Raw genomic sequence first — 24318 nt, 5'->3', positions numbered from 1 at the left:
ACATCCTAAAATTCTATTGCGCAATTTACCTTATGACATGTTTTTGCGCTTACGTAGGAACTGCATAGACATCTCCAAATGTAATGCCCATGCAGATATTTTACTAACCAGACTAGTGGAACAGGGATACCCTAAAAAACGGTCCAACTTCTTCGATGGACCGGCTGGTCTATTCATCCATGTTGTGCCAACATAGTATGGGAATTCAGGGAACAATCCTAAAACTAAAAAACTGATTGTTTAGTACAAAAGGAATTAAAATGGATAAACCTTAGCTTTTAAAAAAAAGTAAAAACTTAAAACAGAAAATTAAAAAGGCAAGCCTACTGTAAGACGTGCGACCACCTGTAATGTTCACCATGTCACAGTGTCACAGTGGTTGGACACTACCCTTGTACCTCATGTGTAGCATGTAGATACACAATGGAAATTCTATTTTTCGAACAAGAGGGGAAAGCATGGCATCTATGTGCTTTGACGACCTGTAAAAGTAAGAACGTGTTCATGCTGTCTTATGTCCATGTGAAAAGATCTATATTGGCAAGTCTTCGAGAGAAGTCCACCAAAGAATCAACGAACATTGTTCCAAAATCTGCGCAATTACACTAAATGCCTCCCTGGTCATTCATTTTCTGGAAATGGGACACAAATGAGATGACCTGAAGTGGTTCTGTGTGGATAAAATCAAAGAGGCCACTGTGGCTCAAGAAGCATAAAAGTTGACTTAAATAGAACAGCTTTGGATTTTTAACCTCAAGACATTTGAGAGAGGTTATATTCCATGGAACAATGGGGGTACAGAATATAATTCTCCCCAAAATACATCTTCATATACTCGCCAAGCGCATATAGTTAATCTGCCTAGCACCTCAGCCGAGTTTTACTCTTAAAATAATAACATTTACTATTTAAATATTAACATTCCATGGTATAATGGGCATACAGAATATAATTTCCACCAAAATCCATCTTCTTGTACTCTCTGGGTGCACGTACAGTTGCCCTGCCTGGCAATTTAGCTGAACTGTCCTCTTTAAACATTAATATCCAATGGTTGGTACTAGCATATGGAATAACCATTGTGATGTGGTCCCCCAAAGTATTGAACAATTCAGAATACAGGTCTTAACATTTTAGTCAACCCGTGTTCCCATGACAACAGCATGTAGTGTCTGTGGTAAGTACATGGAATGACTCATTAAGTGTGGATCAACAGGTTGAATTCATATGGTGAAGTATTCTAAAACTGAACTCATATAGATACTGATATAAAACTCATGTACGTTGTACATACCCACATGGCCGCTAAAGTAACGATGCCCTTGGGACCTGAACAGAAGGGAGTGTTTTAAAACATTATGGGCCACTTCCTTATAGATGTCCGTTTTCTGTCTCTACATGCCTGGTAGACACGACGATGTGATCTGTCACTAACAGGTCATGTGACTAGCACGCCCATCTGACACGGTAGATCCAGAGGGCCGCATAGAAACGTATGGATTGGACATGGCATACATTGCCATAATCGAGCTGCAGGAGGGATCGATGGAGTGGAACGGGCCGCCTATAATATTGGGCAAGTGGCACAAACGGAATAGAGCAGTTCTTACACGATCATTGAGCCCGCTGTGTGTGTTCATGGCGCTAGTGGATACCCATTCAGGCGACGCTCTGGCATGGGTAAACATTACAGCTAGTCCCATATGAATATAATGAGACATATACAACACCTGTAACTAACACCTTTTCTTGTTAAGCATTTCCATGTTGTAAAGGGAGCTGATGGACATTGGAGATGTATGCAGGTGACCCTCTGGCATGGGACAATGTTACAACCACCGCTAGTCTAATGCTGCACTTGGGTGAATGCAGGGTCTTCTTGGGGTGGGTCATTAAAAGACAAATAATAAAAACAATCGACATTTATGAATTCAATAAGACATCAAATTAATGCCATTCCATTTGGCAGATGTGGCCTGCAACATCTTCAAATTCTTCTGTGTAAATCCAATACTGTTTATTTAGTACAGCTGAGGAGTATCAGACATGGGTGCTGTGCAACTTGGAAAACACTCATGCCAGCAATAAAACATTCATGGTGAGTTAATTCATTTACCAGAACTACAACACAATGAGACAATTGCTCGTGCTACTAATACACTGCCAAGGGCTAATGATGTCGCCCTTCTTTATTATCTTGGTGGTATTAGATTTACTGCCACAGCCAAATACCTACGACTAGGAAACAGAAGCCACATATGTGGGTAAATTGTCTTTCATTTAAATTGTGATGGGGAACAGAAAACAAGATATGGCGTTGGGCACTCTGCTGGTTGCATGTTTGCTCTGCGGGTCACGGCTTGGTTTTTGTGGCACTTTAGGTTTTCTCAGGGACTTTTGGAATGCACCAGATGCTCCTGAGCATATGGATCAAGGGTGATAACTGGTATCCATATGATATAAATGTTTTTATTTTTTATGTAGGTCTATGATCTATTTTATATGTTAATGTTTTAGGACTGTTTTATGTTCCCTGATGAAGACGTGTTCAAATTGTGCCTAATACGTCAAAACCGGTCGGTCTTGTTTAAAACGCCTGGAAATGGGATTATGAAAATGAACTAATATCCATTCCAGGGGAGAGATATATAAATTGTCAATAATTGTGATGTTTTTCAAAAAACCTTTTATGTGTGTGACTGCAAAGAGTGGATGCAGATATGGGTATGTTTGTTTAGACCAAGGCCTTATGCCTAGTGTGGAAGAGAATTGTCTTTTTCATTTTCCTGCATTGAATTATTGTTCTTTGATTTGCTCAACATTTCTATATTAACTAAATCATTTTTATTTTCACTTTTGTAAATTGCATCCACTAGATTCTTTCTTTCTGTAAAATAGAACTTTGATTAAACATCTGTTCTGAAATCTGTGGATTTCGCTAGTCACTGTAGTACGACGCCATTACTGATTTGTTTAAAACCTGTTTCCGCTATGTCGACTGCGATGTTAATCGCATGGTTGAAGGCATCTTCCCCTTCTCATAAAATGTCCAGGGCCTGCTTTCTTTTATCCTCTGGCACATACTCTAATAGCGGCGCCATCCCGGTTCAACATCTCGCAGTCGTATCTCGAGATTATTGCCAGTGAATTAGCCGCTTTTACTGTCGTGGCTCCTGTGGCTAGAACTTTCTTTCCTAATGCGTCTTGTTTGTGGCTGTCCTTGTCATGTGGTACTGCGTATTTTTGACCTTGCATGTTCGGGTCTCTGCATGCTGCTTCGGATACCACTGAGTCAGGTGTTTGCTGGGATGTAAGGCATTTTGGGGCTACATTAGTTGCCTTAATTTTCTTCTCCAAACAGCTTTTTAATGCTGGTTCCAAAAAGGGTTTGCTCAGGAGTAGCAGCCCTTCTTCCCAAACATTGTCTAGAACGAGAGTTGACATTACTGCCTTCCTGCGCTTGTGCACTAAATCGAAAGGGAAACGATCCTTTTTCTACTCAGATGGTATCAGGACAAATTAATCACAAACCCTTTGGACCGTATTGTGAAATGCTGTAACGCGACAGTTCGTCAGAGTCTTGGTTTGGACCCAAGTCTGTGTCCCCCGAGTTATATGGCTGCTTTGACTTTGAGGTAGAAGTGTCATTGTCCCTATTACTTCCCTCGTCGTCCGTGGTAGAGGATTTGAATTCTCCCTATTCTTGACTGTATGGGCTCTGTTGTGGCCCTGGGGAAGCCCCTCGTGTTCGAATGGAGCTGCTGGTCTTGTTCAGTCATGTGTGCCTCATAGGCGGTTCCCTTTGTGGTCAGGTTACACGTCTGGGGGATATATTATCACTTAATTCATTCGCCTGGTTTCTCTTCACCGTTCTGTCAGAAATGCAGGGTTCCCCTGCAGGCCCTAGTGCCTCATTGGGTGCTTGTGGGCTGGTTCACTGGTATCCGGTTGCTGAAGTAGGGACTGAAGAGTTGATAATACTTGCAACGACAACAGAGACTGTGGGTTGAGTAAAGGTTCTGTTGGCTGTGGAGGGGCAGCCAGGGTCTCTAACGTTGGCTCTGGTAACTCCTGTAACCTTGTTTCCACAGGTGCTTCCCGTGGCGAATATTGGTCTCTCTCAGATGACTGGGCTGAGTACCCCTGTTCAAATTCTGAATCAATACGGTGCTGCATTATCTGCTCTGGAAAAATGGATGAAACCGGAAACGGGGCTGGACCTTTGGACACTATAGGGTGTTCAGTGTCTTCCTTGGGTGACCGAGGTGAAGATGGTTTTCCACTACTTGCTACCATGGCCTAGTCCTCCACTATGTTAGGTGAGTGCAGGGTTCTGACAGGTAGTTTAAGGACTATTGCGCCTTGTTGTACAGGTGCAGAGTCCTCTATTGCCTCTTGCTCCTTTCTCTCTGGTATATGTTTGTCTCCAGACTTGTGTTTGTGATTTAATTTTTCAAATTTTCCTTCCGTTTTCCTGATTTTTGATATTTTCTGCGTGCCCATAGACGAGGACATTCTTTCTCCCCCCCCAAACCCCTCACTGTTGACGGCACAGACAGGAAAGGTTTTGGGGATTTTTCATGTACCGCCAATGTTGCCATCGACGTAGTTTAGCCTTCCGTGGACGGTACAGTTGTAATCGACGGGGTAATAGTGAACAGTGCCGATGACGGGGTCTTCACTGGCACTCTTGTTGTCGATGGGTGTGTGGACGATATTGTCACTGACAAAGATTTTGTCAGTTTACCCATTAACGAGGTCAACGACTATGGTTTTGTGGTCGCCGACTATGATTGTGCCGTGGCGCCGTTGACGGTGGTTTTCGGCGACAGCAGGAATTGTTGCACTTGTAGACGGAGCGCTTACAGCAGATTTTGTCGTAGTTTTCGTGCTCAGCGGTTCCCTCGTCAGACAGTTTTTTCTTCTTTTTTCCTTTTGAAGGTAGCAGAAGAAGAAGACATTATCTCCTCTGACCTGACTCCTTTATAGTCTTTTAGCCTGTCTGATCTGTCGTCCATAACACTTCTAGAGGACTCCACCTCTGAAGGGAGGTATCTGCCTTCATTCAGCTAAAGGGATAGTCTCCTTTTTCTATCCTTGAGGGCTTTTGTGCTAAAGGTGGCACACATTTCACAATCCTCCTGAATGTGATCAGGGTAGAGACAGTATATGCATTCAGAATGCTTATCTCCCTCATACACATTCCTAATTCCACATGACTGGCATGACTTGAAAAGAGCTCTCTGTTTATCTTCCATATTATAAAAAGCAAAAAGCGCTCACCTGTATAGATGCTATACATTTGTGAAGAAGTATTTTAAAGTTTTGAAGAAGTATGCTGTTCTCTGGCCTTATCATCTCCAGGAGAGAAAGCCTTGAGGACTTCTCATCATGATGTGCGGTTAGAATCTGAGTAGGGCCTCCTGAGTGGGGCTTGTGACTCGACGTCCCATTGGCCAATGAAGAATGCACCCAAAAGGACATGTGTAGGCTACTAAAGTGAGCTTAAAAGCTCTATAATAATAACTATTCTAAGATGTTACAGAGAATTCCGAGCCTGTCGGGGGGAATATTCAAAGCATGTGAATCCATCAAAGATCCAATGCTGGAGAAAGCGGCGGTTATCGGGAACAACTACAAACATCAATCTTTTCTTACCCTCTTGATATGCTGCCCCTAGACCCCCAAACTCCCATTTCCCTCCCGAGCCTTCTCCCATGCCCAACCCAACCCTTGTTCTGTGTGATGCACTTTCATTCCTGATCTCGTTTTCTTTTGGAGCCGCAGTTATCCCAACAAATAACCATGACAGGAGAAAACATCTGTGCTCTTAACTTGGTCCGTAACCACTTTCCGACTCCCCAATTTCACATGGTGTCCTCTCCAACCACAAACCCACCCCCCCACCTCGAGCCTGATGCCATTGCATCGTTTTTCCTCTTCCAAATGTAATTTTTCTGCCTTTTCATTTTCGGATAACCGCGGTTATAGTCGTGGGTATCACTCACATCGAACAAAATCAATGGTGTCTTTTAATTTTTGAAAAGTCTCTGCTGCAAAACACCATGGGCTATCACTATAATTTTGGGAGAAGGGGGCATCCCCGTTTCTGTCAAATATTTAAAAAGTACTGAATCCAACAACCCCACACCCCTCCCCACATACCTTGTCCAATTCCATCAAGCAGTGTTTGTTGTTTGCTCGAGCAACCATTATATTTGGGAAAATGCATGGGGACTAGGCCGAAACTGTGTTTTTTTGTTTTCTTAATAACTTCTTTATTTTTAATGGATCTTTGTCAAAATGTCCAGTCGGGGATGCAGGGGGACCGTCCGTACAATTTTGTTTGCGTCGTACGAGTCAAAATCTATTAGAAATCCCTGTCTCTGCTGTTTATTTTACAGCCGGTTCTCCAACTGAGCAATATGCTGAAATACTGCTGGTGGATTAAGCAATCCATGTGCTGAACATTCAAGCCCTGTTGATATGGGTTTGTATGTCAGTTCCCCACTCATGTTTGTGGCCTATGGGTAGTCACAGTAGCATCCCCAGGAGGTCCAAGGGGCATGCGTGAGGTAGGTGTATATCTGATCTTTAACTGCACGTACAATACAATGCCGGACGATGTTGAGCACTCCTATGCAAATCGTCTCTGTATCAATCAAAGGAGGTGGGGCAATGGGCTGCACCATTGAATCCTCCTTGAATGGTGGTAGGTATTAGCACACTGATCAGGTCGAACAGCCAATGAGAAGGCTCGAAATGCAGGCTATATTAACTAGTTCAAGCCCCCATCACATGATGGGAGTGCCAAGACCTATCATCAATTTATTTTTTACGTCTCAGATGCTGATCTGCTTTTTCATAGTCCCTTCCCCGTGTTGATTACATCATCAAAATAAACATAAAAAATGTAATTTTACTAGAAAGAACACTGCAATGGATAAGTACATTGAGGAGAGAGAGTAGGGGGAGAATAGAGACAGGAGGGCAAGAGGAGTGGGTTGGTCACAACACAGCTGAAAGGAATAAGAGGGCAGGGGAGGTGAAGTTAGCTCACCTAGAGGAGGGTTAGGAGGATGGAAGCAAAAGTTTCACTTATTGTATGTTGTATTTTTTTTATTGTGTGTTTAGTCACAAAAATGTACTTTTTACACATTTTATCAAATCAATTTACAAGTTTTCTAATTTATGATATAAATTCAATTAAGCCATAAAAATCATCAACAGAACAAGACATCATATTAAAAATGACACTTTACAAGCTTAATCCAAAAATGTATATTAAAATACAAACAGAACACAATAATAAGTGAATTTTCAATGTCAGGATCACAAGGATTCAGTGCAATAATTTTCATTACATTATTTTGATGAATTATAGTGGGAGGGATATAAATTTCAATGTATTCAAAAGTTTTAATAAAGCAATAGATAGTGAAATATCCTTTCCTGACGACAGTATATGCAAAAAATCTTGTGTTGAGATCCATGCAATAGCATGTACATGAATTGAAAAATGTTTTTCTCTTAGCATTAAAGTAGATGAACAAGAAATTAATACATGGTGTATATCCAGAGCATATCTTCTGCATAGATTACATTCAACCACTATTGATTCAGATTTCTCCCAAATTCGGTTGGTCTCGTTGGTTTTTGTCAGACCTAATCGAAACAAATTATTACGCCACTGGGGATTCGGAAACCTTATGTATGGCAACACATATGAACTTGATTTCTCACACAATGGAATTTTTTTAAATACTTTTTAAATTACTAATCATTGCTTTTTTTTGTTCTATTAGAATCTGTGATGTGCATTCACATTGTACAAGAATCTTTTGAGCATCATCGTAAGTATTTATAAGAAAAAAAAAATCTGGATGTTTGTGTATTTTTGTATGTCTTCGTACAGCGATCAGTCAGGTAGTACAAGGTTCATTCTATGCATAGTTAGTACTTTCCAGTAATAATGTGATAGTAAGGAAATGTTGTATGTTGTATGTTTACAGGTTGGTGTTAACTCAAGGGTTTCCAACAAAGCTAGTGATGGGAAATGCACAGGCAAGGAGGGGTGTCAATTTTGAAACAAGGGATGCTGGTATTGGCAGTAGCTAGAGGAACCATTAACAGACCATCAATGACATGAAGATAATCTCGCTGATGTCAATGGCCCAGGGCACTATATTGAGAGGAAAACAATAGTGAACTATTTGGCCACCAAAAATGTAGATGTAGCGCTCTTACAGGAGACCCAGCTCAACAAACATGAAGCAGAGAAACTCCACAGAGACTTGGTGAGAAAAGTATACCACAGCAGATTAGAGAAGGCGACAAATGCGGCATGGCAATCCTTATACTTATCGACAGATACTGAGGGTAGGTACATCACAATTACGATTCATGTGGGGGAGGCTAAGAGGGTTGTGAGCTCAATTTACGCATCAACAACAGATGAGAACATTTTCCTCAAGATTGCACAAAGCATTGGCAGAAATTAGCAGGAATCGAATACTATGCAAGGTGGGGATTGGAACCTACCAAAAGATCCCTTCGTATATAAATCTGACAGGCCCAATGATGGCAATAAAAAAGACAGAGAAGTCCTTAAGCAATGGATAGCTGATTATGGTTTGTGTGATCCATGGCAATTACTGAACCCCACGGCATAGAATACACATTTACTTTGTGCGTTTGAGGGGGGGCGTGGCTTGATGGCTACGTGAAAGGACGTGCTCTTTGGGAGCTCCCGCGGATCCGCCACCGATCCTTGAAGTAAATGAAGATTGCGGGCGAAAAAGCATGCAGGCAGCACACCCTGGGACATATGAAGGTCCGGTGCACATTTTGATTGCAGCGCAAGGCTGATCTGCTACAAATAGGGGTAGCCGCAGCAACGAGAAGAAAGCCGGGCACCCGAGATCGGAAGACGGCCAAAATGGCGACCACAGACAAGGGTCGTAAACTGACCGCAGTGTCGCGGCCGCGCACAGAGGTGGATGGAGCACCGAAAAAGCCCACAGCGGCTTCAGGAGTTGTGTGGAACTTGGCCCGCGAACTACATCGAGACCTGGTTGGAAGTGGCCCGTCGGACCAAGTGAAGGATACCGGGTCCCGAGACGGGAACGGAAGTGGCAGGTGGTCCCTGCCTGCGCCGCTTGCGGGACGCGGCGGAAGGTGGAAGTGGGGCGCCCCTGGCTGCGTTGCCGCCACTACACACGGTGCAGAGGGGGGGCTTGCGCTGCGTTCCCCGAGCTGCGCGGTTGGTCCCCGCGGTGCCCGGCGGAGTGGAAGCCCCCACGGTGTTGGAGCCGGGGGGGCCAGACAAGGCAGGAAGCGCTGGCTCCTGCGGGGATTGGATCGCCTGAGGGATTGTGCCGGAGGTGGTCCGGGGCGGCCGCGAGTGGGGGGCTGAGACTCGGCTGGGCCCGGTGGGTGCCCTGATTGGCCGCGACCAGGCACAACGAGGAACGAAGTAGGGAGGCCTGTAGTGAAGGTCTCCCTGGACACTGGGGGCTCCACTTGATGGTCGGAGTGCCCCGCGGGTGGCGCCCAGCTGGGCCCCGTGGCGGCACTGCACGTGGACAGGAGGGGGTGCATTCAGTCTTGGAATGCGGGTGCGAGCACGGGCCCCCTACATAAGGCGGCATCCACGGCCATGAGCAGTTGAGAGGGTTGTGCCGGGGCCGGAGACTTTTATACAAACAGCCGGGAGAATGTGGGGACACTGAGCCGCCTGGACAGGGTCCCGGTCCTGAAGGACCCCGCCATCAATACCACGAAGCAGACCAAAGCAGTTTATCCTGTGACATACGCAGAGCTTCGGAGAGCGCACTGAAGGCAGCCTGTGCCAAGACAGAGTCCGGAAGAGGCGTCGGTGACGCTACTGCGGGCCCAGTAGCTGTGGGGTCCTGTCAGGGCCTGGAGCAGTAGGGTGGGGAGCAAGTGAACGCTTCTGATTACCAGTGTCTGAGGGGAGCGCAGCGCAGGCCTGTAAAATAACACTGAGCTAGACCTGGTACATGGGAGGACACAGCCCATTCGAGGAGCGCCGCAGGAAGTCGGCACACACCTCCCATACAGTCGGAGTGGGCCCTATACACCAAGGACAGCCCAACACCATGCAGACCTTCTAGTGAGGAGTGGCAGGGCTGTACACACCTAGTTGGCACGGCACGATGGCTAACAAAACTGTGAGACCGGGGAGCAAACAGCCCACACTAGATGATTACGCCAAGACATCGCCGGGTGCTGACGGGGCCAGGAGTAAGGACAAAACTACCACCGGGACTGCAGAGGCTCCGGGCACAATCCAGGAGGTACTTGCTGCGATTGCGGACCTGAAAGTTGCTTGGGAGACTAAACTGGGGCTGGCCATGAACGAATTGAAGGTTGCACTGGATCTTAAGGTCGGCGCGGTCCAGGAGGAGGTAAACCTCCTTAGACAAGACGCGAGTACATTGGCGGAGCGCACTGGGGATCTGGAAAAGGAGATGGCCCCGAACACGGCGGATTGCGCCGCCCACAAATCGGAACTTCATGCCCTAGTGCAGCAGGTGGGCAACCTCGAGAGCAGAGCGGAAGAAGCAGAAGGTCGCGCCAGACGTGATAACATCCGCATCGTTGGATTGCCAGAAGGAATTGAAGGGCCTAATCCTACGGAATACGTAGAAACAATGTTGCTGCAGGAAGTAACTGGAGGGGCGCTGACCCAAGGGTTTGCTGTCGAGAGAGCGCACAGGGCGCTGACGAGGAGGCCTCCTCCTGGGACCCCTCCCAGACCAGTGATCGCGAAGATCCTGAATAACGGAGATCGTGAGAAAATACTTTAATTTTTTCTGGAAAGGTGGAACGATCGAAAGGGGGCCAGCGAAAATAACCGCATACCCATACTACACCTTGCAGGTGCAGCGCAGCAGAATGAACTTCGGAATAGTGAAGAGGCGACTGAGGGAAACAGGCCTCAAGTACATGCTGCTTTACGCGGCCAAGCTGAAGGTGTTTCACAGGAACAAAACTCAGTTTTTTGACACCCCAGAGGATGCCATGGGGTGGCTGGACATGCAGAGCCGCCCCCAGGAGTTGGGTATCCAGACGGGAGCTGAAGAAGATAAGTAATACGCGGCCTTGGCACCCAGGGTGACATAGCGCGAGTCACTGGGACTAGAATATAGCATTAAGCAAGGTGTATAAGGGATGTGTTGTTTGGGAAGTACATGCTTGCAAGATCCGTTTGAACTGAATAAGTCTAACCGGGTGACGGGAGCTCCCGGGAGACAACCCTAGAACCCCCATAGCATTAAGCTTAGTAAAGTCACTTGTAGCTTGGTGACACCCCGCAGGGACCTAGCCCTCGGTGTTTCGAGGAGGGACCAGACGCGGGTGGGCCTGAGATCCAGGGATGGAACTGGGCATTTGTTGGGGTGGGGAGGGGAAGTGTTGTGTGCAGTGGGGGATAGTTGGGGAATGGAGGGGAGGCTGTTGGGGTTGGGAGGGTAAGGAGCCAGACTCAGTGTTATCGGGAGCTGAAGGGGAAGCTAAGAGGAGAGCCAGGATACCATGTCCATGGCGTCGGGTAATCTCAGGGTGGTGACCTGGAATGTGCGGGGCCTCAATAATTACCTTAAACGGCATAAAGTGATGATGTACCTCAGAAGGATGAGAGTCGACATCGATTTGTTACAGGAAACCCACCTCACTAAAGAAAAACTGCAGGTGGTTAAGAAGAAATGGAAGGGAAGCGTCATGGGAGCCATACACTCCGCATACGCGAGAGGAGTTGTCATATGGGTGGCACCGCATGTGCCGTTTCAGCTGCTTAGGTCCACTGTGGACCCGGAGGGGAGAATGGTGGTGGTGGAGGGGCTCCTGGAGAATCGGGAAGTGAACATTATAAACCTATATGCCCCTAACCAGGACACAGCAGCTTATTTCAGGTCTTTATATGGAAAAATCTGCCCCCTGCTGGGCGGAGCGATACTATGGGGGGGGGTGATTTCAATTGCACCCAGAGTGGATAGGTCAGATGGTGAGCTGGACAAACCAACCCCAGCAGCCAAAGCACTCTGGGCATTGTTTTCAGACCTTAAACTGGGGGATGTATGGAGGAGGTTGCACCCGATAGACAGGCAGTATTCGCATTACGCAGCGCCGCACGATCTGCACACCAGATTGGATTATGTGTTCGCTCCCGAGGAGGTAGCGGGAGAAATGGTGGGACCAGAATATAAGGCCAGGGTGCTCTCGGGCCATTCCCCCCTGGTCCTGGAATGGCTAAACCACCCCCCCAGGGCACGTATCCCGTCGTGGAGGCTTAGAGCTGAGGCTCTACAGGACTCAGGATTCTGGGAGGACCTAAGGGAGGCCATCACAGAATACTTTGACATCAACACTGGTAGTGTACAATCAGTAGGAACGGTATGGGAGGCATTCAAAGTGGTGGTACGAGGGGTTGCCATATCTAAATCCAGGGGGGTACAAGGGGGTATTGAACGGGAGTTACAGGATACGGAAAGGGAGATAGAGGATTTGATGCGTAAAGGGGGGAACCTCCCGGGAAGATGGGATAAGGATGAGGGAGTTGCAGGGGGCTAGCGGAGAGCTCTGGGACAGACTATGCAAGTTGAATTATAAGAAATATGTGGAGAGGCAACATGCGGGTGGGGACAAGCCGGGAAGATTGCTGGCCTGGTTATATAAAAACAAGACACCCCGGTCAGTGATTAGAGTTATTAGGGGGGGAAGATGACCAGATTTATGATACCCAGGGCGGCATGACTAAAGAGTTCCTCAGGTATTATAAACGCTTGTACGAGGATACAGGCGGAGACATGGGCCAAGAAATTTCAGAAACACTAGAGGATATGGGCTTGCCCACCCTAGACGACCTGGAACGAGCGAGCCTAGAGGCCTCAATCACCGCGGACGAACTGGACGCAGTGATCCAGCATCTGCCCACATGTAAGGCGCCTGGGTCAGACGGACTGGCTAGCGAATTTTACAAACCGTACAGGCAGGAGCTGCTCCAGCCGCTGCTGGCCATGTTCAACGAGGCCTACGAACGGGAGGAGTTGCCAGAGATCCTGCGAGAAGCGGTGACCATCCTGCTCTCGAAACCAGGCAAGCCGTAATCAAACTGTGGGTCGTATAGGCCCTTATCGATGCTCAACCAGGATAGCAAAATACTCACAGCGGTGCTCGCCAATAGGCTCAAGCTAACTGATACACCCAGACCAAACAGGTTACGTCCCCGGCTGAAACATCACTGACATTCATAGGAGGCTACACCACATCATTGACCAAACAGAGAATGACCCGGGCGAACTGGCCATTGTGTCATTGGATGCGGTCAAGGCCTTCGATTCAGTTAAGTGGCCATGGTTGATGGCGACCCTGAGAGGATTCGGGATGGGGCCGGGGTACATGAGATGGGTCAGGATGTTATACAGTTCTCCGATCGCTAGGGTCAAAACAGGCACCGTGATCTCAGACAAATGGCAACTCAGTAGAGGGACCAGACAGGGATGCCCATGGTCGCCCATGTTATATATCCTAGCGCTGGAGCGGTTGGAAGTTTGCCTTAGGCAACAATATGGGGAGGTGGGGATCCAAACGGTAGGAGGGACACATTTGATATTGTTGTATGCTGATGACATGCTCCTCTACCTGCGCTTCCCGGAAGAGAACCTACAATATGTCATGGAGGTGATGGATCGCTATGCCACCCTCTCGGGCATAGCGGTAAACCCGGGGAAGTCCAGCGTGTTCCTCTTGGGGAGATACAGGGGCATCCCACCAGATGTGTTGCCCATCTTGCAGATACCCTGGCAGACCGAGACGTTCCAATACCTAGGCATAAATGTATACCACAGTATAGAGGCAGAGCACAAACACAACACAGAGAAGGCGATTGAAGGCATCAGAAACAGTATGGTGTTCTGGTCTAGATTGCCCCTGGCCATGATGGGAAGAGCAGCTTTACTTAAGATGATTGTGTTGCCCAGACTGCTACACTTTTTCGTGAATGTCCCGTATCCGATTCCCAAACGCTTTTTTGTTAAACTTCATGGCATGTGCACGGGCTTCATTTGGCACAACTCCAGGAACAGGGTGGCCCTCTGGAAATTACAAAACTCGTGTGAAAAGGGGGGCATCAACCTGACAAACTTTGAATTGTATTACCTGGCAGGACAGCTACTATACGTGGCCAGGTGGTTGTCGGAATATGAGTCGGCAGAAGCCAGGCTTTTGCGGGGAGACCTGGCCCCGTATTTCCTTAGGGAGACAGTGTGGTTGCCCACGGCGAAGGTGGCGGGGAGGGGAAGGTTGCTGGTGCTGGGCTGGGAGGTCTGGCGCAGAGAATGGCGAACTGTGGGTGACCCGCACCCGCTCTCTCAACAGGTCCCATTGGTGGTGCTATGTGGCGAGATTCCCAGTTGATAAAAGGGGTCCGCAGATACTGGGAACCGGTGGGCCTGGCCACCCTGGGTGATATATGGCAGGAGGGGGAGGCAGTAGGATTCCAGAGCTTGATGGAGGAGACCGGGGTGCATAAAGGCCAACATATAACGTACACTAGACTTATGAAAGGGTTGAGGGAAAGGTGGCCCGAAACAGTACTTGCAGAACAACCTGATGCCACCATAGAAATGATGTACGATGTCTCGGAGGGCGTGCACAAAATATCCCGAATATATGAGTTACTGGGCACGAAGGCGGGGAGGGAGCTGCTCCAGCTAAGTCACGATTGGGAGGAGGAAGTGGGGGAACCCATGACAGACGGCCAATGGGACAGAGCCCAGAGGTACCACAAGAAGGTGTCCCAAATTGCAAGACTTCAGCAGATCCAGTTATACGTCACCCATAGGGCATACCTGACCCCCGGCAGAATAGCTAGGTTTGGGGGCTCGGCTGTACAGAAATGTCCCAGGTGTGGGGAGGAGGAGGATGGGCTGCTGTATATGTTCTGGGCCTGCCCAGAGGTGAGCAGATTCTGGATAGAATTGAAAACGAGATTGGCTAGCAATTGGGTGGTGCTTGACGTTGGATCTGCTTGGGCATGCATGCTCGGGGGCTTTCCCAGGGCCCGTAACCTAAAGCATATTAGCAAGATGAGGGACCTGGCTTATATTCTGGCTAAGCGCAGAATTGCAATGGGCTGGAAGGCAGCCCACCGGCCCAGACTGGAGATGTGGTGGGCGGCCCTCCTGAAGTGGGCTGACGCAGAATCGTGGCCTGGTATGAAGCAGCCACTAGAGGAGACGAGAAGGAGGTAGGTCCCCTGATGGCCTGGAGACAACTGGTGGCTTCAACGGTAAACCCCCACCAGACCGAGGGTAAAGCAGAGGACATGGATGAGATGATGTCAGAGATACATCAGGAAGCTCAGGAGGATGACACTGGTGGAACAGCTCAAGTTTATGGGGGAGGGAGTGTTGTTTAAGAAAATATAAAAAAAGTGTTTAAAAAAAATACTTCATGGCACACGATCACACAGTGATTATTTACTACTATCTAACCAGGCAGTTATCAATTAAGCAATAAGCCCCGGGCATCATTAGCGATTCAGGTAATTTGCACTGGCCTTAACGCAGGCAGTAATGCCCCCCCAGTGAGGGGCTTGTTGCTATTAGTTCTCCGACCCATGAGACCGGGGTACTAATGTCATCTTTTGTCAGTTGAAAATGCTCTTGCGAAACGATGCCAGCCATGGAACCAGAAACAATCAGTTTTCCCTTTCTTTGGTGGCCATTTAAAAGATTTTTAAAAAAGTAAACAAAGAAGATGGCTGCCATGGAACAGGAGAAGGGACTACCAAACAAAAAAAGAAGAAAAAGACAGCCGTCATGGAATGGGAAACAAGTCTGTTCTCCCTTTCTATGCCAGTCCTTTAAAAGATTTAAAAAAGTAAACAAAGAAGATGACAGCCATGGAACAGGAGAAGGGACTACGGGTAGTCCCTTCTTCCTTTCCATGGTGGCCAGTCGCGGAAGAAACCCCTTGGGAATGCAGCTGTGACCAGAGCTTTGTCGGACAGGTAAGGACCCAGCAAGGGCCAATTAGATTTTAACAATCGGATTGTCCTTCGCCGGGTAGTAATATACTGCGGTGCAAGATACTTCTATGGGGTATTTAAGACCATAATGCAGTGCTCATTCTCCTAGACTTTTCACTGAAAAGGCTACAGGTGCAAAGATGGAGAAAAGAACACTAGCACAGTCAAAAAGATCTTAAAAAGGCGGTAGTATCAATGAAGGCTCAATCGGTAGCCGGGAAGGCATATATCAGGGGAATCCTGATTCAGAAATGTGCTAGGAAGAAAAGAGAAGAAAAGGAGCGACAAGAGGCAATATGAAAGCGATCCATCTAAAGATAATTTGTTGCCAGTTAGGAAAGCGAAATTTTAATTGAATGCGCTCTTCACAAAGAAGGCAGGATACACTCTGTTCAGAGTTAAGTGCCACTCATGAGCAAGGAGAGAAGGCAGGGTGTTTATTAGCAGCACTATTGAAACAAAGAAAAGTACAAACTGTAATCGCTCTAATCAGGAACACAGCGACGGGGATAGTATTACAGATCCAAAGGAAATAGGAAAAGAATTCTGCAAATTCTATGAAAATCTATATACGGCAGACACTCCTCTTGATCAGAAGGCAGAGGACGTACTTATGAGTACTGTTTCCCTTCCCACTTTAGACAATGAAAACAGATGTCTGTTAGGAGGCCGATTCCTCATTGGGGAAATCAAAGAAGCCATCAAAGAAATGTGTGTGAATAAAGCGCCTGGGGAAGATGGACTGCCCATAGAATTTTACAACGCTGGAGGTGACAATATATCAGAGATTCTAACACTGGTGTTCAATAAAACAGAGAAGGAAGGAAGGAAGGCTGTGTCAGGAGCTCAATAGGGAATGAATAACTTGGCTAGCAAAACCAGGATGAGAGCTCATGAAATTCAGCAGTTATTGCCAGATTTCCCTGATAAACACGGATGTTAAAATCATGGCGAAAGTGATGGCAACGAGATTACATGCGATTATTCCTACATACGCTTTAGCAGGAGAGAGAAGGCAACCCCAGAGTAGCACTTTCCATTAACCAGAGAAAGTGTTTGATAGGGTTGAATGGGGGTACCTATTTCGAAGCTTAAAAGATTTGGTTTAGGTGAAATTTACATAAGGAAGATAAAGTTACTATATCCACACCCTAGTGCCTGGGGAAACACAGGGGGTTATATCTCAGAAAAATATCAGACCAATAGAGGGACCAGGCAGGGTTGCTCTCTCTCACAGTTATTATTGACACTGGCATTGGAACCCCCATCTATGGCAATTAGAAAGAATACAGAAATTGGCTGACCACCAGTAGGGGAAATTAAAGCCCTGTCAATGTAGATGACATAATGTTGACTGTAGCTGATCCCCAACCCCCTCCCCCAAGGTGCTCGTGAGAGTCATACAAGATTTCTCTGCCTTCTCAGGATACAAGATAAATTGGGACAGATGTGAGGAGATGCCATTAAACAAAAACACACCCCAACAAAGCTTAGATGGCCAGAGGATCGGATAGGTAACAAAAGGCATGAAATACCTGGGACTAAGTTTAAATCAGAGTCTGGTTGATATGATTAAAGACAACACAGAAAAGGTTTGGAACACAATATGCTTAGAGATGGCCAAAATGGACGGCACTGAAATTATCCATCTGGGAAGAGTGCTAATTGTTAAAATGGTGATAATAGCAAAACTAAATGACACTTTCAGCATGCTACCTCTAGATGTCGTGTCTCTTCTGATGACGGAGATACTATGTGGTATAAAAGACTTTGAATGGTGTAACTTGCAACCGAGACTGAAACTGGAGAAGCTATATGCACCCATTGGTACAGGAGGCCTTAATTTACCTAATGTTGAACTGTATTATCTGGCGCAGCAACTCTCCCAGGCAGTGGCGTTGCTCAGGAGAATCGGATGACGATCTGACTTGGGCCCAACTGGAGCAAAATATAGGACAGAGGGAGGGTGTAGCAATGGTAGATGACGAGAGTGTTGGGAGACAAAAAATCCCAGTCTTGAGATTCACTATAAAGGCCTGGGAAAGAGCTCACTCATTGGACAAGATAGACAGTAACTAGCACCTAGAAGCCCCATTTGGAACACCAAGGCAGTGAGGATAGTAGGGGGCAGTATAAAATGGGCAGGAGGGGAACACAGGATGATACAGCATATTACAGATATAAGCGATGGAAAGAAGCCACTAAGTTAAAACTACTTTCATGCCAGATATCACTTAGGCCCAACAGAGGTTTGGAAATATATGCAGCTTACCCATTGCGTCAGAACATTGCATAAAGATCACAAATTGGTCTCCGGTCGCAAAAGCCATTAGTCATTGGGGAGGGGAAAAAATCCCAGATAGGAAATATCTATACCACGTTAAGGGGCTCCCTCTATAACGACAACAGCAAGAAAGACGATCCGCAGCCGAATGACAAGTTGGTTGACAGTATCATGGAGAGATATGTGACATGGGTCCGGGTAGGCGCGGCTTATGTTCATGCAGTTCAAAATACTACAATGGTGGTATTGGACCCCTAGAAAGTTACAAGCAGTGGGACTAAAGCACCATGCCACGCGCAGGAGATGCAAGGCACAAGATGCCGATATTATGCACACATTATGACGGTCCTGCGTAAAATGTATAGAATATTGGGAAGACACATATAAAAGTATTCAGACTACATTAGGAAAAAGGATTTCACTAAATCCTAAATATGCATTTTAAACGACAGGACATCCATAGGAAACATTACAGTTCTGTAAAAGTAGTGGTTAACTACTTCTTTATTGGTATTAAATGAAGGACATGGGGCATGCAAAACATATCCCAGGTTAAGACCTGGGTAGCCGACATAATATAGAGGAGGCATATGAGAGGTTGATCTACAGAATGCAGGACCGAGAGAGAGTGTTCCTAAGCACGTGTGGCCAACGTCTACCAGTAGCTATGGGGCAGTAAGGTTCCTGTATACAAGAGCTCCAAGAAAGAATTTGGCATCCTGCTATCGAAGGACAAACAGAGCATAGGGGCAGCACCACTTAAATATTTCACACACAAGCAGATACAAATATATATATATATATATATATATATATATATATATATACATATACACATGTGTGGAAAGACCTACTAGAGAAAGGACTTGATCTCAGCCACATCGTCCATGTTATATGAGACTTGTAGCGCGAAACTGAATCCATGTTTGGTTGCCGTTTTTAGGTTGGTTTGATTTAAGTTTGGTTAGGCTAATCCATGCATGTATTATATTCATCCGATGAATGCACTTGTAAGGAGTTTTCTTAGATGGATACCACTATGCTATATTATATTGTATTGTAGCATTTCTCGGATCTTCAATATATCAATTTCTGTTGTAACTCATGAACATTTCTAATAGAAGGTATGATAAAATAATAATAAAAAATAAGTAGCACAGCATACCTCCCATAGTGCGCCAGAGCTGAACCGCCTGTAGGCACTGTGTGGGAGTGACAGCGCGTTGTGGCCCCATCGTACATTCTGCACAATAAGGACCACTTTCTCACGCATTAGCGGGGGACGCCTCCATTGCCCTTATGCTAACAGCATAAATGGGGCTATTGCGGGATACACTTGGCTTCCATTTTGTGTGCCCTCGACTCCATCTTTGGGCTAGGCCTCACTCTGATAATACAAAAATGCTTCTCTCCCCTCTGCAGCGCTGCGCACCACACGCTCATGGCCCCCACCTTTTCTTCCACTGTCTGAAAGCCTCACAAATCCCTTTCTCACGGATGTGCCGGGGATAATTGAAACAAATAGTAAAATGTATCATTTCACTCTTCCTCTGTGATCACTGTCCTGTGTGTGAACCGGCTCGAACCATGCCTTGTAGCTCATCCATCTCCACAAATCTGCTCCTACTCCCTTGTTAGGGAGAATTCTCTGTAAAGGTTACTCCCACTCTTAGACATGATTTGAGGTGTTCCTTTGTCTTTCCATGTGTTTTATGGGCTATGGGGTCTTTTACTCCATAGGGTTCCATGTGTTTTTGATGTGGGTTACACAGCACCCTCCGTGCCGTAACCCAGGGGTGTCGTAGCGACCCCCAAACATAGACTCCATACCCTGGGACTGACTACTGTCTCCCAGGGCATGTAAAGTCACCATTGGCTTTACTAGTCCCAAATTATGAACAGAAACCAGTACAAACCATCATATTGTGGACGTATTGGTCGGGGCAATTCGATTGCCCCGGGGTCTGTTGTTTGAGGGGGCACGTCTCCGTCCCCCCTGATCGAGTTTTGGCTGGTGGCTGTGGATACTACTTTTTATATTCGACCTCGAATATATCTCGATGGGATTTTTCCATTGTTCGAGGCTACCAACTTTAATTATTTAATTCCTATAGCCTCGAACACACCGCCGGTTTATTTATTTAATATTAATTCACCGGTTGGTATTTTTTGCCAGAACTCGATTCTAAAATGGCGTTTGTGTTCTCTTCTGTGACTCCAACCCAAGTCGGGCCCTTTGTTCCACTTTTTGGCTGGCTTCTACACAGAAGCCTCCAAAAGTGGTGCCACTCTGTCTGGGTACCACAGGGGGTTTAGGCACCCTGGACTGAGTTGCCTTGGCAACTCAAGTCGCACTCTTGTGTGATTGGCCCAAGTGGTGAGCCGGCCGGCTCACCACTTAGCATGTTTGATTGACAGCTAGGCTGAATGAATGTGGGTTTGCTACATAAAAGCAGGGCTTTGGGGACTGGAACTTCAGAAGTCGCCACAGGACCTAAGTATCCGAGGAGGGAGAAGTTGAGCCGACCTGCAACGACGACACCACCGGTGGAGCCCTGCTGAACCGTCTCACCCCTTTTCCCGACGACAGAGGAGATCTCCAGTCCGGAGAGTCTTCTTCCTTTGACTGGTGGGGATAACCAGTTTTACCTTCTTTTCGCCTCCCTGGAGCATCTCGTGGCCGCCTTGCCCGTGCCAAGCACTCCGGTAACCGAAATACCACGGTTTACCAATACCGCGAATAGAAGGGTAGTACCTTTTAACCGGAGAACTCCGCGGCTGGTTTCTTCCCTGGCAGTGCAACGACCTTCATCTTTCCTCCACGTCGAGACCTCCTCTTCCTCTGGACGAAACACCGACTTGCACCCGCTGCCAGGAACAACTGCCCCTGCTGGAGCATCCTTCCCACTTAAGGTACTGTGTCCCGCCTGGCTTCCCTTGCGACAGATCATTCGGGGTGACAGTAAAGCCTCGACTTTCTAACCTGGGATGGCCTGGGACAACCTAGCTAACTTTTCCTGACTTTAATTTCATTCTTTGTGTGCAAACTATCTACAAGACTCTTTGGGCATAACCCCTCTGTGTGATCCTGGACACATTTCGCTTGCTCTCTCTAAGAGTGGGCCTGGCATTTGAACTTCCTTGCTCTCCAGTAGACTTTGCCTAACCTGCCTCCCTGTGGTTCTTTGAAAAGTATTGAAATTTGTGTGCTTCATAACTCTGCCTTTGTCCCCTCCCTTTTTAATAACTTATTAGAGTGCCATCTTATGCTAAGCGCTCACCTCTGTCTGAAAATAAGTGGTGTTTCTCATTAAGACTTGTCTAATAAGCAATTAGGGTTGTATATATATAATAGTGACTGTGTGTTGAATTTACTTACCTCTTGTGTGCTAGTGTAATTTACAAGTGTGTCTTTAAATAAATAATTATATACTTTTACACCAAAGCTCTGGTCAGTGTTTGCTTGTGCTACTGTATCTCTGTACCTATTGTGTATACTCTATATACTGCCTAACTCTTCTTGAGGGAAGTCTGACTGCTCAGCCACAGCTACCAAGTGAATCTGTGTGGTACAGACTGCTACCAAGTGGGTTTACTGCCAAACACCTGTAGTCTTAAATCTTTTGCAGTGGTCCCTAAGGGAACTGCACAGGTTTCTGCCTAACATCCCTTGCCCCCGCTATTGGAAAATTACTGCCAATGTAACCCTGTGCCCTCCTAAGGTATTCCCTTGATGTACCAGAAGTGTGACCATGCTGTGCAGCCCACCCCAGAGTGCCCCCACTAAATCCAGACCTCTGTCGCAGTATATTGTGTCCTAAAACTAACATATGTCATATGTCGGCTTGATGAGCTCCGAACCGCCCAGTCGCCCAGGTTATCACGGGGAACAAGCCCCCTAAGCCCTGTACCTCATAAAAGTCCCAATGAAAGATGATGTAATCATGTGTATGCAATTGATAGGTTTGCAAGATTTAATCAAAGGTATATCAATGATTGTTTATTATATGTCTAGTGGTAGTTTCTCATGCCGGCTTAGTGTCAAATCTATCTCGCCGTGACCTAACCCTCACCCCTCCCGGACACAGGCAGCTGGATTTCGTGATGCTCACCTTCCCGCCAACTACGAAGCCTATCCGGAAGAAGCAGCGCCTACAGGACTATATGTTACATCTCTCCCCAACCAATCCTGTACTAATGTAATACGCTATGTTAATGACATCAACGATGATGCTGTTTTGCTTTATATTTCCATGTAAGTGTATTGTTTGCCAGAGTGCTCTCGAGGCAGTAGAGTTCTCTGGATGCCAATTTTATGAAGACTTATTAATCGTGCAACCTGTTCTCTTAGTCTCTTAGTCTCATTCCCTACTGGGATGTGTCATATTTTCTAAGTTTGCATTGGTAAGTCGGGGAGTGAGCCTTTACAGCACGCATGTTCAGGAGCATACGAAAGAGGAAGGAATCAATATGTGTGACTCAAGTTTCCCACTCTCAACACCCAGGAAATGCAGGTTAACACACAGTATGCTTCTCAAGACTACAGAGCGAGTAAAAGCGTACTTTAAGGGCAATGAAAAGTGCTCCAAAGCCCTACACCCGTTTCGATGTGGATAACTATGGCGACAGTCAAACATTAGTTGATTTGAAAACCTACCACTGGGAGTGTGAGCCAGGTTGCCACGATGCGATCAGTGATCCAGCGATACCAACTCGGAGACACAAACATCAAAGGAAGGAAAGGCCCAAGCATGAAGACACTGCCGAAGAAACTTCCAACAAACAGAGCAAATACAAAGTAAATCCCTTTCCAGGACACCATGGCTCTGAAAAACAAAGGAAAAATTGGGAATTAGCAATTACCTGTTTTATCATGTTTATATATAAAAATGCAAATCTCTGCAGTGAGTTGTCTAGTACAGTCAAATTAATTATAATCCAACCCACATCAGGTTTTTTTTGTTATAATCTAGGCAAGGATTAATTAAAATGGCACACAGATTCAGGATGTGCAAAGCGCACTAGAAGTAATTTCTGTCTTGTGACACACACACATAGTACTCAGAGCCTGGTTCTCTAGAGTCCAAACCACACCAAGTTTTCAGGATATCCACTAATTATTTATAGGACTGCCATTTGGATTCATTAATTCAAAGGCATTTTGTGTGGATCCTAAAACAGTGACATGGTTTTGGATCAGGGTTAGGACTTGGATACACCTGTATTACAGAATATTCTGTAAAAAATATAGCACTAATAATGATTGTGACTATCTTACTGAATAATTATATTACAGACTTGCAATAGGGCAGGCCAAGTTGCGCCTCTTGCTGCCTAAGCTAGGATCAATGCGTATGCATTTGGTTGGCATGTGCTGCTGATGATCTTATCTCATTGGATTAAATGCTGATCGTATTTCAGCAGGTTCCAAACTACCGCTACCAATATTCCAATGATCATGTCTTAGAAATTAGTTATTAAAAAAACAGAAATTGTGCACTTTAGCTATAAATGGTAGACCAATTCTTACAGTTGGCAAAACCAGAGCAATCCGATCGAGCCGGTATACGGCAGAAAATATTTGAGTGTTCCAATCAGTGACAAGCTGAAATGGGATGGCCTCAACGAGGAACTGTACAGTAAACGTGCTCAGTTTAGACTCTCGATGCGGGGGCTATAGCCTATTACCCCCAATTACCCTATGTGGGTAAATTGCTTGAGGCAGAGGTAACCTCCCAATTATAAACTTCTGTGGAAGAAGCAACTGGCTAGATGAAATTCAGACCAGTTTTCGGACAGGTTACAATACAGAAACAATGTCATCATTAGCAACTGTAAGGAACTCATGGTGGCAACAGTAAAGACAGACACAAGTGATCACAGTTCAAGGGTGTTTATTGAAATATGAATGCGGGGGGGGGGGCGGAACGCCTAACCTAAACCTAAATCTAAGATGGGAGCAAGCGTCGCCCATTAAATG

The 24318-nt window shown here is 46.3% G+C and overlaps 1 protein-coding gene across 4 annotated transcripts in view; it reads right to left on the bottom strand.

The window, feature by feature from the left end:
• Positions 1 to 24318, bottom strand: part of LCLAT1 (lysocardiolipin acyltransferase 1) — a 1406982-nt gene that overhangs the window by 709961 nt on the left and 672703 nt on the right. For all 4 annotated transcript variants that reach the window (XM_069608660.1, XM_069608659.1, XM_069608662.1 and 1 more), the window contains one exon: positions 22996 to 23164. In XM_069608660.1, the coding sequence (XP_069464761.1) occupies positions 22996 to 23160 (165 nt within the window). In that variant the 5' untranslated portion in view covers positions 23161 to 23164. The remainder of the gene's footprint in view (positions 1 to 22995; positions 23165 to 24318) is intronic.

The sequence above is a fragment of the Ambystoma mexicanum genome, chromosome 4q (assembly GCF_040938575.1).
Source record: "Ambystoma mexicanum isolate Mex_15411 chromosome 4q, UKY_AmexF1_1, whole genome shotgun sequence".
Classification (NCBI taxonomy): Eukaryota; Metazoa; Chordata; class Amphibia; order Caudata; family Ambystomatidae; genus Ambystoma; species Ambystoma mexicanum.
Note: the sequence above shows the minus strand (reverse complement) of the source record. Positions and strands in the feature narration are given on the sequence as shown.